This window comes from Haliotis cracherodii, unplaced genomic scaffold, assembly GCF_022045235.1.
Source record: "Haliotis cracherodii isolate W230 unplaced genomic scaffold, xgHalCrac1.p SCAF_3, whole genome shotgun sequence".
In the NCBI taxonomy this organism is placed as follows: Eukaryota; Metazoa; Mollusca; class Gastropoda; order Lepetellida; family Haliotidae; genus Haliotis; species Haliotis cracherodii.
Genome location: NW_027266286.1, coordinates 11,613,833 through 11,630,499, shown reverse-complemented (window position 1 = coordinate 11,630,499; position 16,667 = coordinate 11,613,833). Strand labels below are relative to the sequence as shown.

General features: G+C 38.2%; 1 protein-coding gene across 1 annotated transcript in view; it reads left to right on the top strand.

Moving 5' to 3' along the window:
* Window positions 1–8,979, top strand: part of LOC139474229 (beta-1,4-N-acetylgalactosaminyltransferase bre-4-like) — a 37,603-nt gene extending 28,624 nt beyond the window's left edge. The window contains exons 5-7 of the mRNA XM_071257150.1: window positions 3,593–3,697; window positions 8,594–8,732; window positions 8,864–8,979. Coding sequence (XP_071113251.1) covers window positions 3,593–3,697; window positions 8,594–8,732; window positions 8,864–8,875 — 256 coding nt within the window. The 3' untranslated portion in view covers window positions 8,876–8,979. The remainder of the gene's footprint in view (window positions 1–3,592; window positions 3,698–8,593; window positions 8,733–8,863) is intronic.
* The last annotated feature ends 7,688 nt before the right edge of the window (window positions 8,980–16,667 follow it).

Genomic DNA, 16,667 nt, shown 5'->3' with positions numbered 1-16,667 from the left:
TGCATACTGAAAAAGATCCACAAGATCCACAATGGGAGCACAATTGGTGCCCATTCTTGCCTAAATGTCTTACCCCCGGAATCTATCAATGAGGAAGTCCAGCATTTCACATACTGTTTTCCCAGTAATTTGCTTTCGTTTTTCTCAAATTGTCCTGAATCTCTGAATAAAGATACATAACTGTATCTGTTTTCATCACGTTTTTAGCAAAAAGCCCAATGGATCACGGAATGGAATTTGTCATGTGAGATTGTGGTGTACAAAGTTAAAAAATCAAATGTTTTGACAGGATGGAACTTGGCTTTTTCTGAGACTGCAAAATGTCATGCAAATCCTTTGAGTTTTTGAGAATCCACATGGTGTCAATTCCACTTGTCTCAAATACTTTCTGTGAATATAACGAAAACCCCGACGGTGAGGGGTATTGCTGATCATATAGACACCTGGTTTATTTGTTCCAAACTTGACATAGCTGGACGTTTGCTGACTGTAGTGTTACACGATATACAAACAAAAGCTAAAATTAGCATCAGCATCAAACAACCATGTCAATAAGCTCCATGCCCTTTTCACGATGGTATCAAGTAACGTCATACGACTCTTGCTCAAACGTTGTTTGATCAGTGTTACAAGTTAAAGCAGTACACGTTAAAATTATTTAATGATATTCCAGACATTTAGAGGATATTTCGAAATGTGAGGTATCTGCGTAAAAAATGACGTCAAATGCAATTTCCAATTTTACCCTAAATGCAATTCCCAAACTTATCCTATCTCACAGGATGCATTTCTCTTTTTTCTTTCAAACCCGACTGGAAACGTGCCTAAACAAAGGTTTCCAGTGTCTTAAGAAGCAATTCACCCGCGCACGCCTAGTGTCACGATGGTCACCTCTTAGCAATTTAGGTCATGCATGCTTTTCCTTCAGGCTGACCCACACACGCTAAACACCTGGTCTCCCATGCCAACTCATTCTCTTTTTGTTTTCTTCTAAGTCAGTGTTTATCAAGAAGAAACAGCCCCAGCGTCATCCCACGAGTCTCTCTGACAGACCGGTAATTTCCCCATCCGACCCGCAAGATGTTTGTTTCGACTGTCGTGGGTGTTGTACTCATCTGTGCGCTGTGCTCTATGCGTTGAATGTGCCTGAAGAAACCTTCAGTATTAACCTTCATAAATGTCGGCGCCGAGAGCAAGGGAGGTACTGGATAAACAACAAAAACTAAGAAAACTCTTAGTGAAAAAGTAAAAAGAATCGGCGAAGGACGCCAATCAAGATGCAGGCGTTCTTCTCCTACATCTCAGCTTCACGCACCGTCTTCTTCATCAATTCAGCTGGAACATTATTGTCAAAATATCCGAATTGATCCCAACTGAAAGTCCTAGTTTATACGCCTGGAAATGATGTTCCTACCCATGGATCGTTGGAGGAAAATTCAACACCTGGTCCCATTAACACTTACAAAGACATCAGTACAGGCTCTCCACCTTCAACCAATTCAGTGCTTTCTCAAACCATTTCTCCATGAACTACGTTTGTCAGATTGTAATCTCCCTGTCGAACCACTTACGGACACATCTTCAAATGTGGCTTGTTCCGTCAAAAGTTTGAGAAGCAGTCTCCTTGTGGCAGATTATCCCGACTCCACATCTCTTTGTCGACGCCTAAACCGAGGGTTGGGGAGCTCATTGTAAGGAACTACAAGTTGCAAGCGGTGGTCTCTCGAAGAAAGCAATCCTCTGGTCTTATGATCCACTCGGACAACCTATCCATCACCAAGTACATAAACAAGATGGGCTCCACCAAGTCGATGTCATTCTGTCTCTGATACTTGACTTTTTTCAACTGATAGACTCTCTCAACATCCATGTTCGGACAAAACACATACTGCCGTCTCCAAAGTCATAGCCGACTCCCAGTTACCCCACAAACCATCTCCCATGGAATGGCGCCCACATCCAATGATCTTCCAGTGCATTTGTCAGTGCTCTGACGTCGATCTCTTCCCAACCCCTTTCTACACTTAGCTATCGCACTTCATATCTCCTATCCTAGATCCTCAGTTAGCAATCTCGTAGGAGGCTAACACACTTAAGCCTTTTCCCCAAAAGATGTTCCACCTCGGGTCTTTCAGAAGGTAACGTCCACCAGTCACTTCACAATACTTTTAGTTGCTGCGGATTGACCAACATGGATTTGGTTCACCACCCTCATCCAACTCACAGACAGAAGATTTCATCTAGGATTATTCTAGAAGGGTAGCCAAGACATCTGTGTGACTGCCATCCAAGGTCTGCACCAATTTGGGCTATTGGTTCTTGCACAAGTCTCTAAGACACATGCGCAAAGATTGTGACACCTGCACTCGATCCAGTTTTCTTGTATGACTTCTCTCTCTAGATAAAATATACCTTGGTATGATTCTTTAAGTTTGTTGCATTTTGCGGCGTTCTCCCAGACTGAGTATTTGAACGGATGATGCATTCACTGCGGTCTTCATCTGAAGCGGCCAGATGTCAATGTCCCCATCCCCTACTCCGCTCACCTCTGCATTGGGCATGTGTTGTTGGGTAGTGGATCGATGATCCTTTTATGGCATCATCGATCTCTCCTCTTTTCGTCTTAACCTTTCGATTCAATCACAGAGACAGTGATAGAGGTTTTCCACGAAGAGTTAAAGAGATGCCAAGTTGGTTGGTTCAATCTTCCATTGGAGATAGTGATACACCTGTCTGGTAGAATTGATAGACCAAACACATGGCGAATCGATTACAAGTCGTACATTGATTTGTTTGGCATTACAATCAGCTCAGTCAAATGCGAACATTTTACACTTATTGTACCCGACTTCGTGTGTTTTCCTCTGTTCGCGTATCAGGGTCACAACACTCTTTGGGAGTGTTTGATCCCTATCCACGAGCTTTGTCATATGACACTAGACAGTGCTACTTAATATGGTTTTGTATCAAGATAAGCTCCAGCGTCCTCGTGTAAATCTTTCAGTTGTCGTTATTGCACCTCACCTTCCAACCGTGGGATACATGCATTGTGTGAGATATGATAAATTTAAAAATTTATAAATTTTACAATAAATCGTATAATTTATATAACTTATCCGTGTACCGATTGACGTTGCATGGCAGGAGCACCGATGTCCTGCGTCAGGCAAAAATACTCTTTAATGCAAATTGTGTGAATTGCGGGAGCTACCCAAAGGACAGGACATGCTTACCCTCTTCGGGAACACCTAGTTAGCGTGCCATAGCGCCCGAATGTGCTGCAATTTGCGTTTTCAGTGACTGGCTTTAGACACGTTTATGAAGACGCCGCCCTGATCAGGATGGAACATTGTTAACCGGGGCATCTCAGAACATTAATATTTCCTTGCTTCTAATAATTACCAAAATCAATTGAATTAAACCCCTTCATCACAATATAATAATCAGCGAGTGAGTAAAATGTGGTTAATTGCTTCAGTTAGTGTTACTTCGCAAACTCAAGACTGATCATAATCTTACCGATAAGTCACACTAACTGAAGCAATAACCCATCAAATCCACACAATATATGAACATATATTTCTGTTCGCAGAATTCATCAAAATGGTTTGAAAGTGTCACGAGGGCCAGCAGAAATAGGTCGATATAAGATGGTAAAACATTTACGAGATAAAACAAACCAAAAGAACAAGGACAGGTAAGACACATTAATGAAAAAAAACAAAATGTCTGCACTACAGGTATCATGTGTAAAAAAACCAACCCGAAAATGTAATCTAACATTTTCAATTTTGTAATGGACTTATGAATGTTATTCAGATTACAGATTTGAAACAGTTTCATTTGTGCATGTCAGCTGATAAATACGGCGTGTGACAGAATCTGGTGATAATCTTTCATATTACAAAATGGTTGACACCTGTGAGTTGTTGTTATATTAGAAATTAAAATGATATTTTGTATAACTCGATATATGTTGGGCATTATCCTTTCGACAAAGAATCAATACATCTGGTGACAAATTGTCACTGTTTTCATGCTGAATGTTTCATTGCCTGGAGAAGAACTGTCCTCTGACTGTGTACCTTAAACACGATCATTGTATGTCTCGCATCGATGATTTATCTAAGCCCGCCGCACCTCATTGGTTTCTTTTGTCAAAGAGGCCGTACTTATTCTTTTTTTCAAAACCAACTGCACAATTATACTACCCCGTTTCCACATCACATGTTTGTAAAGTCATCAAAGCTTCACAATAACATTCAAACGGGTCAAGTACAATTTTGATTTGCTATTGCACAAGACCCCAGTCCAAATCAGGTAAGACACCAGGTGTTCAGCAATTAGGCCCAGAAGTAAGCTTAGTATATCGATGACCTTATATTGTTCAATCATTATCAAATAGCCAGTTCCCTTCCACTGATTTATCCACCTGAACCAGAAATATATGAGATCAATGAAAATGTTTCATCTGGTTTTTTTATCCAGATCTATAGATAAAGATTCAGATTAACAATAAAGTCTCCACAAGAATGTATGAAAAACGTTCAATAGTAAACTTTCCCTTTATCTCGAGCAATATTCCCGCTTCTCCAGGCCAATTAAAGGTCTTTATTAAGGGTTACAGTATTCAGGGCCTTTGTAAAGCTGTTAAAAAGTTGTTTTGAGAAATTCTTATATTATGCCTAAAAAATGATCGACGCATATCTCTATTTGTACCACAGGATCTCGTCTTTGTTCTGGTGAAATCATGATTTGCCTTCGTACGCATTTGCCCTGGTGCCACAGGAGCAAGAAAATAATGCTACTTTCAAGAAATGGGCGAATAGTATGTCAATATAGATTTTACGATATGGGTGTTTTGGCAAAGTACATATGCTACTATTACCTGTCCGTACAGACTCACAAATGCAGTATTTGCATTAAAGACCTCGATATTTCTGATTGCGGCGTGAAACAATAAACAATCAAACATACAGAATTTCGCAATCCCCATAACGAATATACCAATGCTCTCGGTGTGTAAATTATGTACATTCATACCCAAAGAGATTTTTGTAGATTGATTGATTGATTCTTTATTTCAGTATTGGAGGCCTCGTGGCCCAGAGTACAATACATTTATATCTAACTTATTTGTGGATCTCACACAGTTGATTTACAATGTTTCCATAATATGTGACGTAATACATACTACATAATTATGTTTGTTTGTTTCTTGTGTTTTTCAAATTTCTCTTTAGGTACAAAGCAAGACCTTTGATTGTTGAATGTGTTGTAGAGGACATTAGTTCAATTAATTTTTGACGAGAAGGATGTTTATGGTAATACTGTGGAATAAATGTGTTTCTACTTTGCTTATAGTATGAACAGACTAGTACAAAATGGTACTCGTCCTCTACAACTAATTCATCACACTGGTCACAGTATAGCATCAGCTGATCAACATTTGTTTTCGCATTATTTTTACTATAACGCAGTTTTTGTATTTTCAAACTATGCGAAAGAGTGCGGAACTTAGCTAATACACAGATCAAGTCTTTATCTAAAACACCCGATGTGATATACATCTCTGGCGCTAGTAATGACTTGTATGAATTATAATGTGACAGGAAATGTGAGCTGGTAATCTTTTGAAACCATTTCTGTATCTCCATATCTACACATCTCTGTTTAAACATAGTTATGAAACCCTTCGTGTTTCCACAATCCTGAGCAATCCAGACATAACCAAAACCTGTTTGAAATAACAACATCCTGACATGTGAAACCCAGTTCAAAGCCCCAATCGCATCGTGTGACTGTAACATTTTATAACAGGCATAGGGGTAACGCTTCGGATTCATACGAATAAGTCTACACCAATATTTTAGACACCTGCTAAAATAATTTATACGGAAAACATGACTTTCTAGCTTGTAATGAAATAGTCTCACAAGCTTTAGACTAGATTAACCTGGAAGAAAATATAATGCCCAGGTATTTATAATGTGAAGTTGCTTGCATTTCCATAGATTTATAAAACCATTTTTCCACTTTTTTTAGATACCCCCCGTTTCTGAAAACAATAATATTTGATTTTTCCATATTTACCTCCATTGCCCATTTATTGCAAAATAATTCTAATATATCTAATTTTCTTTGCAATTCTATCACGGAGTCTGCAAGTAGGACAACATCATCTGCAAAGAGCAGCAGCTTAATTGTTTCAATAACTTCATTTACAAAAATGCCCCGGCATTCACTTGCCTCAATTTCAGACACTAATTGATTAATAAAGAGGATAAACAATAATGGGCTCAACATACAGCCCTGTCTTACACCACAAGAGGTGTTAAAAACATCCGATCTGCTATTACTTATCTTCACACATGCACAAACATTTTTATACATATTTTCAATAACTTTATACATTTTACCATGAACGCCTTTTTGGAGAAGTACAAACAATAGTTTCTTTCTATCAACAAAATCGAACGCCTTTCTAAAATCTATAAAGGCGGCATAAAAGCGATGTTTTGGTTTTCTTAAATACTTTTGACACAACGCCTGCAAAACAAAAATATTATCAGTTGTTGAATGATCCTCTCTAAATCCAGCTTGGGATTCCGATAACATCTCATTGATTTCAGCCCAGTATCTAAGTCTATGTTCAACAACAGAAGTAAATATTTTACCCATTACATTTAGGAGGGATATTCCTCTATAATTGTTAGGATTTGTTGACTCACCAGATTTATACAAAGGAATTATAAGGCCAATATTCCAGGCACAAGGGAAAGTCCCTGTCTTTAAAATGGCATTGAAAAGTATATTTAAGTATGGGACCATATTCATGCAATATTTATAAAACTCGGGTGGTATTCCATCCGATCCAGGCGCCTTACCTAATTTTAAAGTTTTCAATACTTGTTTTATTTCCTCATCTGTTATCATATCTGAAAGCACCTCAGTATCGTTACATTTCTCACGATTCAGAGGATCATGATGTCTGATAAAATCTGCCACAGATTTATCAAACTCATTATCAGAAACTTGTTCAGGATTTAAAAGTTCATGAAAGTAAGTAACCCATACAGACGGTGGCACCCCAGATTTTCGACTGCGGTACTGTAATAAACGTTTAACACTACTCCAGAAAGTTTGGCAGTTTTTATTTAGTAGGGCAGAATTTATGGACTCAATCGTTTTTTGCTTAAAACACTCTTGTTTTTCATGACATAATTTTCTAAAATTTCTTTTAGACTCAAGGTACAACCTCAAATTTAGGGGACTTTTTGTTGTTCGAAGAAGGTGCAAACGGTTGTATTTCAACTTCTTTAATACATTACATTCATTATCGAACCACTGAGGTTGATTATGAACCTGAAATGCATCTGATTGTACTTTCCTTACTTTCTCAAAATGAGATCCTGCAACATAAAATAGATTTGTTAATTCATCTGCAGCTTCATCTATGTTCTCATTTACTAAGTTAGAGAATTTCTGAATAATTGATTGTACTTTATCCGAAGAGAAATTGGCGTTAAATTGTTGTTTTCCACCTTCTTCCCAAATATATCTTGGGATACTTGTTGTGTGTACGTTATCTTTGGGATACTGAGGGATTTGATTTGGACAATAACTAAAATGGCATGATATTGGTAAGTGATCACTCTCTGTACGACTATGCACAAACATGTTGGTAATATGATCAAATATAGTAGTTGATGCTATAAAATAGTCTATCAAGCTCATTCCATTAAAGCCGATAAACGTACAACACCCCTCATTGTCCCCAAGCTTTCTTCCATTAACTATATGGATACCCCAAAGTTTACAGATGTAAAGAAGTGATAAACCAAACTTATTTATTTTTTCATCCTGAGAAGTTCTAGGCATACAGAATACATCAGAGCTATACATTTCCCCTAGATTCAGCAAATCTACATCTTCTTCACTTTCAATAATAAAATCATCCTGCTGTGCAACTCGAGCGTTCAAATCCCCAAATAGGAGTAGGTCTATGTCACTATCATGTTCGGACTTAATGGCAGCTATTTTATCATCAAGCTCTTCAATACCATTACCTTTAGGATTTTCATACAATGGGGAATTTTCTGGCAGTATATATATTCCTCCTAAAATAACTGGTTCTCTACAGCCTAATAAGCTTACAAACCCACAGTTTTCCCATTCTGGATGAATTCTCTTGAAGTAGTGAGCATATGTCTTTCTTATGTACAGTGCTACGCCACCAGAAAATCTACCAAATGTACTTATACGTTTTGCTGGGACAGGGAGACAGATATAATCATTAAACAGATAACGGATTTTATCAACGTTGTACACCATTGTTTCAATTAGGCAAAATATATCGAACCCTTCAAGAAAACTTTTAAAATTAGTATCATTTATTTTTGTTAGCAGTCCTTGAACGTTCCATGAACATATATGTAGGCAAGTTGACATATCTATGTGGCAACTACCAAAGCGGGAATCAGTGTCCACTATGGGTTTGTGAAGGATACAATAATCTCAGTCTCAAAGTATCAAGTGTGAATGTATGGATTTGGATTCTATTAATTCAACCCCACACAAATCTTCTTTGCAGAGCAAATCTCTTAAAAGGAATGAAGACACGGATGAGAAGTGATGGATTGAATTCACTGAAGTATGACGTTCTTAAAAGGGAATATCGGCCATTATTTGCTTACATTTTTGTACGCATACCTGTTGAAGGGGATACAAAGGTACGAACCTGTAACTGAAACAGGATATACCTTTTAGACATTTTAGCTGTTCCACCCTCTTCAATTTTAAGTCTGGATTAATGTTTTAGAATGAGCGGATGTCGCCTTTACATTGTATCTTTTTGTTCCAGAGTCATCATTGACTGATTGCTGAGGAACATTAACATCTACGGGTGACGCTAGTCATCTCTATTGAGAAGGAATCACTGAGAAGGAATGTTTCAAATATTAAAATTAAAACAACTTTTGAAGTTTGTTTTAAACTCATTGTGCTTACATGTATGCTTGGCCTAAAGTGTTCACATTACTGTTAAAAGGTAAAGATGCGTCTAGAGAAAAGACATTTCACATTTATCACAAGAGAATAATGGACATTACATATTTATCATTGGATTGGTTCCATGTTAATGAATCAAGCAAACAGGTAAGATACTTTTCATTTGTAGCATCCGGAGTGAGTCTCAAAATCAATAGAGAGATGATCAATCTGGCACGTAGGCTTCGGTTCATTTCCGATTTCAAAACACATGAGTTCATGGTCAGCTCTAACTTTTAATGAATCAAACTGAGGTATTGTGACATTTGACAAAGACAGGCCAGGCCCGAACACTATAAAATGATACCTTCAATATAAGGAAAGGAGAGCGTGGTTTGCAGTCGATCAAGTCGAATACCGATCGATTCAAGTCACGATCCTGGCTGGTCTGACCCTGTCGTGTATTGATAGATGGACTGAGAGTATGTACAACTAATGTGAGTATAAAGCTGGTGTTGCGTTTCTTTATTGTGCGAGTATAAATTCTGATGGAGATAATTCGGAGTATGCGTCGTTAGACCAATGACTGAGCTCAGCCGATGCTGACAAGGCGAGTTGCAAAGTCATGGCTTAACTGACTATGAAGACCAGGAACGGCAATACTTTCAGTAACTGTAATAGGGTCGCATTTGACACCCGAAAGTGAGTCAGTGAGTTTGAATTTAACGCCACATCGGTAGTATTTCAGCCAAATCGTGACGAGAAGAAAATTAATAATGTATATATTTAGACCAAATAAAAACCTGTCAATGATGGACAGTAAAATAACTAGATTTATCACAGATTATATTTCAAACTAGTAGATATCCATAAAAATATGTAACAATACAACATAAAAATTAGCTATAGATTGCCAGCCACTGAAGAGAGATCCCAATGCTAGGGTCTACACTTTTCAACAAATACTCGTGTGTATATCTGCTATGGCCAATATGACATCGTTGCATAATGACCTCTTCAAATCTGGACTGACAACCCAAGTAGGTGTAACCGATATTTGGTTTAATTTCATGTGGGTGTCCAACATCTTTTGCATTAGATCTCGGGTGTTACATCTAATACTAGTCTCATAATCACTGTATGGGATCATTCATTCATTTTATTTCCAATACAGAGTATGTATAGGCCACAGGCCTTTGTGTACAGACAGGTTTTAAACTTTCAGTTTCGCATTTCTTACTTCATTTGCATAATATAGATATTTTGCTAGATTTGCAATAATATATGTATCTGGTGATGGCAGAAGCATATTAAATTTATGAACGTTAGGATGACAATAGAACTTTGCTTTGAGATATAGTTGCTGTAACTTGACATACGATGGGCAAATAAGCAGGAAGTGGTACTCAGTGTCAACACGGTTTAATTTACAAAGTTTGCATTTTCTTAAATTTCTTGGGATTTTATAATGACTTCCATTCTCAATTTCCAAAGTATGACAATCAGAAGTGGTGTCACAGATTTGTTGAGTTCTGCTTTTGCAGCAGCATCGTCCATTGTGTTACCAATGATACCAACATGGCTTGGTAACCAACAAAAGACGATGTCATATTGGCCAGTAGCAAGATCATTAATTAATTCAAGAATCTGGATTAAAAGCGGATGTTTCAAAAACATATTTTTATTTGCCTAACGAATAATAATTATTAACTGTTTATATTTTGATTGGTTGTTGATATATTTCAGTGCAGTAAAAATGGCGTTCACTTCTGCTGTAAAGATAGAAGTATTATCAGGTAATCGTGAGGATATTGTTCTGGATCCAATGACAGTGGCACTAGCAACAGCACCACCATCCTTGGATCCATAAGTAAATATAGATTTATAAGTGTCATATTTGTCTCTGAGTTGATTGTATTCTTTTTGTTTAATTAATTGATTGGTGTCTGATTTCTTTAATTTGGTTAATTTGAAGTCTACCTCTGGCCTTACCATTTGCCAAGGAGGAGATGAAAACAGTTGAGAGGGAGCTATATCTGGCAGTTTAATATTAGCAGCAGACATGGCAGACTGGATTCTGATTCCAAGTGGTGGAACAAGCGATAATTTTGTATTGTAAATATCTTGGTAAAGAGGATTAAAGACGCAATTAAAAGCTGGATTTGACTGATTAGAGTATAATTTAGTGACGTATTGTAAAGATAATTTCAGACGGCGTTGTTTAAGAGAAGGTTCATCCGCTTCTACATACAGACTGTGAATGTGAGACGTTATAAAGGCTCCAAGGCAAAGCCTCAGGCCCTGACGATGGATAGTATCTAGTTTTTGTAAATTACTTTTGCAGGCTCCACCATAGACGATGGAGCCGTAATCAATTTTTTAACGGATGAGTGACCTGTACAAGTGTATGAGAGTTGTTTGATCCCCCTCCCCACATTGAATTAGAAACTACTTTCAATGAATCAAGTGCCTTCAAACATTTAGCTTTAAGGTATTTAATATGTGGAAGAAAATTTAAATGGCTATCGAAAATAAGGCCCAAGAACTTGGCCTCCTTTACAACTCTCATGGGGGTGCCATTTAAAAATAGTTCAGGGTTCTTATGCAGCTTATATTTTCTGCAGAAATGAAGACAGTTAGTTTTTGATTTGGAAAATTTAAACCTGTTTTCAAGGGATCATTTATGAATTTTATTGAGACAGATTTGTGGTTGCCTCTCTATTGTATGCATATTTTTTGCACGACAAGAAACATTAAAATCATCCACAAAAAGTGATCCATCTACTGCATCACTTAAAACCTTAGAAAGACTATTCCTTTTTATACTAAATAAAGTGACAGACAAAATACTTCCTTGTGGGACTACCGATCCTGACGATAGTGATCAGACAGGGTAGAACCCACGTGGACCTGAAATTGTCTGTCAGTTAAAAACGTGGATATAAATTGAGGCAAACGGACGCGTAATCCAAAATCATGTAAATCCTTTAAAATCCCATTTTTCCACGTAGAGTCATACGCTTTTTCTAAATCGAAAAAGATAGACACTGAATGTTGGTTATTAATTATTGCATTTTTCACAAATGATTCTAACCGTACTAAATGATCAACAATACTTCTATTCTTACGAGAGCCACACTGAATATTTGTAATTAAATTATTTGATTCCAAGTACCATGTTAATCTATTGTTGACTATGCGTTCCATGGTTTTGCAAACGCAACTTGTCAATGAAATGGGTCTATAATTTGAAGGATCACTGTGATCGTCCAGGTTTCGGTATGGGTACAACTATGCATGGCATCACACCAGGAAGAAGGAAACTAACCTGATGTCATATATCATCAAAAATTAACAAAAGGGTTTCTAAACACGGTTCTGGTAAGTGTTTCAGGAGTTGATAGTGTATATTATAAGCTACTGTTGCAGTATTATGAGCTTGTCCAAGAGCAGTATAAAATTCATGGATCGAAAATATTCCATTATAATCTTCCCCATTATCTGATCTAAAATTTATAGAATTCTTTTCCTGCAGTTTTTAAAAATTTGGGAATTGAGGGACATAATTTGAGTAAGAAAAATGTTAAGCTAACGTTTCACCCAGTTTCTTTTCAATATCCGATTTATTAGTTGATAGTTCATCCCTATTCTTAAGATTACGGATGCTAGATTTAGAACCCTTACCTTTAATTTTCTATATCATGTTCCATACCTTGGACAAGGTTGGTTGGTTGTTTGGTTTGTTGTTTAACGCCGCACTCAGCAAAATTCCAGCGGTCTGTGTAAATAACAGAGTCTGTACCAGACAATCCAGTGATCAATATCATGAGCATCGATCCACGCAATTGGGATCGATGACATGCATCAACCAAGACAGCGAGCCTGACCACCCGATCCCGTTAGTCACCTTTATAATTAACGACAGGCATTGTCACCTTTTACGGCAAGCATGGGTTGCTGAAGACCTATTCTACCCCCGAATCTTCACGGGTCCCTTGGACATGGGCGTTCGTGAGTTTATTTTGGAAACTTAATGTTGCCAAGGTTGGCGTTTATTTTGTTTAAGCGTACGCCTGGCTATATCATTTAAGATTTTATATTTATTCAAATTATTGACCATGGGATGGCGACGGAAATAGTGCCCGGCCTTTTTCCGTGCCTTCCTAGCTTGTTTGAAGTCATTGTTAAACCATGGTTTACGGATGTGTGGATTTGTAGAGGACTCAGGAATACATTCATCAGCAATTTTGTTTAATTCATCAGAATATAATTGTACAGTGTCAGAAGCGTCATGAAACAGATCAGGTTTTAATTTATTGGATGCAAGCATTTCAAACAAAGGCCAGTTGGCCTTAGTAAAGTTCCATCTTGTTGAAGGAGGAACATCTGAAGGTAATACGGGTTTTAAAATGGTTGGGAAATGATCACTGCCACAGAAGTCTTCGTGGACGGACCATTCAAATTCGTTTAATAAATCAGAGTAAGTGATAAATCAAGAGCACAGTAGGTACCTGTACCGCGATGTAGATATGTGTTTGAACCGTCATTATGGATTCACCAGTCTTTGTTCGAAATGAAACCTTCCAAAAGTTTACCCTTGTTATTTATCTGAACACTACCCCAGAGTGGATTGTGTCCATTTAAGTCACCCATAATGATACAGGGCTTGGGGAGTTGATCATAAAGCGCTTGACGTTCAGACTGTCGAAGGGAAGAAGATGGTGGAATATAGACTCTGAGCGAACACAAAGTAAAAACTATGTGTAAGGTTACACGGACGGCAACAGCTTGAAGAACTGGATGAAGATTAAAAATATATTGTAGCAAGATGATCCCGTGTTTCAGGAATACTGAAGAACCTCCATTGTATTTACCGTGCCAAAACCAAAGAACTGGTTGAAGATTAAAAATAGATTGTTTCGTATCGTTGGATCACATTTAAACGAATGCTTACATACGTCTATAATACTGTCAACAAAAACATTTATGCAACGGGACAAAATTATAAAATGGCGAGAATTACCACAGGGTATATATTATATAAATGATGTCAAACCAACCAAATACGGTCATCAATTGTTTCTTTCCAATTTCGAAAAAGAGTATATAGTCTGGTCACCTAGTAAAATGAACGAAGAACTTAGTAAAATGTTGAATATCAGTTTGTTCAAAATAATGGTATGCATATGAGTAAAAATAATAGAGAATATTAGTCTCATGACGATCGTTGAATCACATCATCATTTTTGCATAAAAAATTCCCTCTGTAGTAGCAGTATACGTATATAAATCTGGTTCCAGTGGATTTGCGGCAGAACTGTCATTACTTATACTACTCATGCTGAAAATCATGCTCAAAGCACATTATTACCCCCGTCATTCTCATATCTAAGGGGTATATGTATTTACGACCTAAGCTGCCTGTGATGTGCTAGAAGTTATTCTGTTATTTCAAGCATTCAGTTATTTCAAAGCGTGTCAGCTCGATGTGGGAGGAAATCCCTAAATGATGTATGTGTATAGTGCTGGGATTCGAACACGCGATCACAGTTTTCTGGTACGTCGAGGAGACGCACAGCGAACTGCGCCGTCTAAAACGACAGAGCCAACCGTGTGTCATTTGAAAAAAGACCGGAGTTAAATTAAATAGTGTAGATCTATGTTTTTCGCTGTGAAAAAAGGCATGTTATCGATCCCAATTGCGTGGTTCGATGCTCGTGATATCAATCACTGGGCGGCGGTCGGGTAGCCTAGTGGTTAAAGCGTTCGCTCGTCACGCCGAAGAGCCGGGTTCGATTCCCGACTTTGGTACAATGTGTGAAGCCCATTTCTGGTGTCCCCCGCCGTGATATTGCTGGAATATTGATAAACGCGGCGTAAAACCATACTCACTCACTCACTATCAATCACTGGATTGTCTGGTCCAGACTCGATTATTACAGACCGCCATCATATAGCTGGAATATTGCTGAGTGCGGCGTAAAACAACAAAACAACCAACAAAGTGATGTGAAAAAAACGTTTGGTTTATGGAAACCGACACGGACAATAAGGATATATGAACAAATTCCGAAAGCAACGATGAACGATTTGTTTTCATTTTGAGAAAAGCAAACCACATTGCCTTTTCTGCTTTGGTTTTAGAACCATTGGAACTAACAAAAGACCAGAGGAGTTTGAAAAGGAGTATAACCATTTCGGCGCATGCGTAGGTTAATTCACGAACTACGCACGAAAAGGGCGACAACGCGACATTATCAAGTGTTGTCGCGCATTTTAATGCCTTTTTTAACACATTTTTGATGGGGCGACAATGCAACAACGCGAATATTTTGACCTTGAAAAATGTCGTGTTGTCGCATTGTGGCGCTTTGGTAAAATGAAAAAGATTATTCAAAGCGCGACAACGCGACAGTGCGACAAATGGCTGAAATGTCGCAATGTCACACTTTGGTTACGTTTTACACGTTTTGCTTGTTTTTGCAAGGGCGACAATGCGAGAACGCGACAATGTCCCTTTTAGTATTCCATACATAACTGATTTTCAGATTTTCATTCATTAAAATTATCATCACTGTCTTGCCATTTACGCCCGATGGAATCTGTATCCGCTGATAACTGAGAGAGACAGATTATTCCCTGGCGTTGACGTTTTGAGGTTACGGATCTCTGTCCAAAGAATTTAGGATGCTCCTACCACCTGTTTAGAGAGATTGGGCATCTATGTGCATGCATGCATGTTTGTTCCGAGTTAGGGTGCCATCCATCTGTACACAAGACTCTTGTTATATCATTAGGTCAATGAACATTCTGACGAGATTCGTGTGTAGGAGGTCACCCGAGCCATTTAATCGCCTCTTACGAGAAGCATATTTATATTTCTTCAAGAATATTACGACAAGCTTTGCCCATAACTTCAAGTACGATATCAATCATTTGATAAGAGATGGACATCGTGAGCACTGATCTACGCATTTGGGATCAAAATCAACCAAATCTCCGAGCCTGACCACCTTACACTATTTATAGTCTCCTTACGAAAATATTTTTTCGATGACCATTTCGTCAAGTATGATACCACCCTCAGTTTGTCGTCAGTTGGCGACTTTCAAAATTCTACCCCTGACTTTAAAATGGCAGATTAGCCTTTAATGTCGGATAATTTTACAGGCAGAGATACATCTCATGCTGCAGAATAGCTGGAGTGAGTGAGTGAGTTGGGTTTAACGCCGCTTTTTTAACAGTATTCCAGTTATATCGCGGCATGTCAGCCTACTGTGGCAGGAAAGCCCGAAGTGATGCAGGTCTCAGACGTTTACCACTTCGGTGAAACCCACGAGCACGGGTATTGTGCAGACAAACCTAGAAACATAATCGGGGCGAACCGGGATTCGAACCCGCAATCATAAGTTTCTGGCGTGCCGAAAGGACGTAACTCTCCACAGCGAATCGCGGCGCCTTAGACGACTGGGCCACACGTGCCCCAAGATTAGTTGGACCGTTTCTTGAATTTTGCTAACTATGAAAAGTGTACTGACGCACAAAGAATTCCAATTTTCCCTCTTTCCTCTGCTTCTGAAGCTCTCAGTTTATCTCTAATTTAAAGATCTTTCACAAACGGTACGTACTTGGACGAAGTGGAAAAAATGTTTCAAGACAAATACATCCTCTCCAGAGAC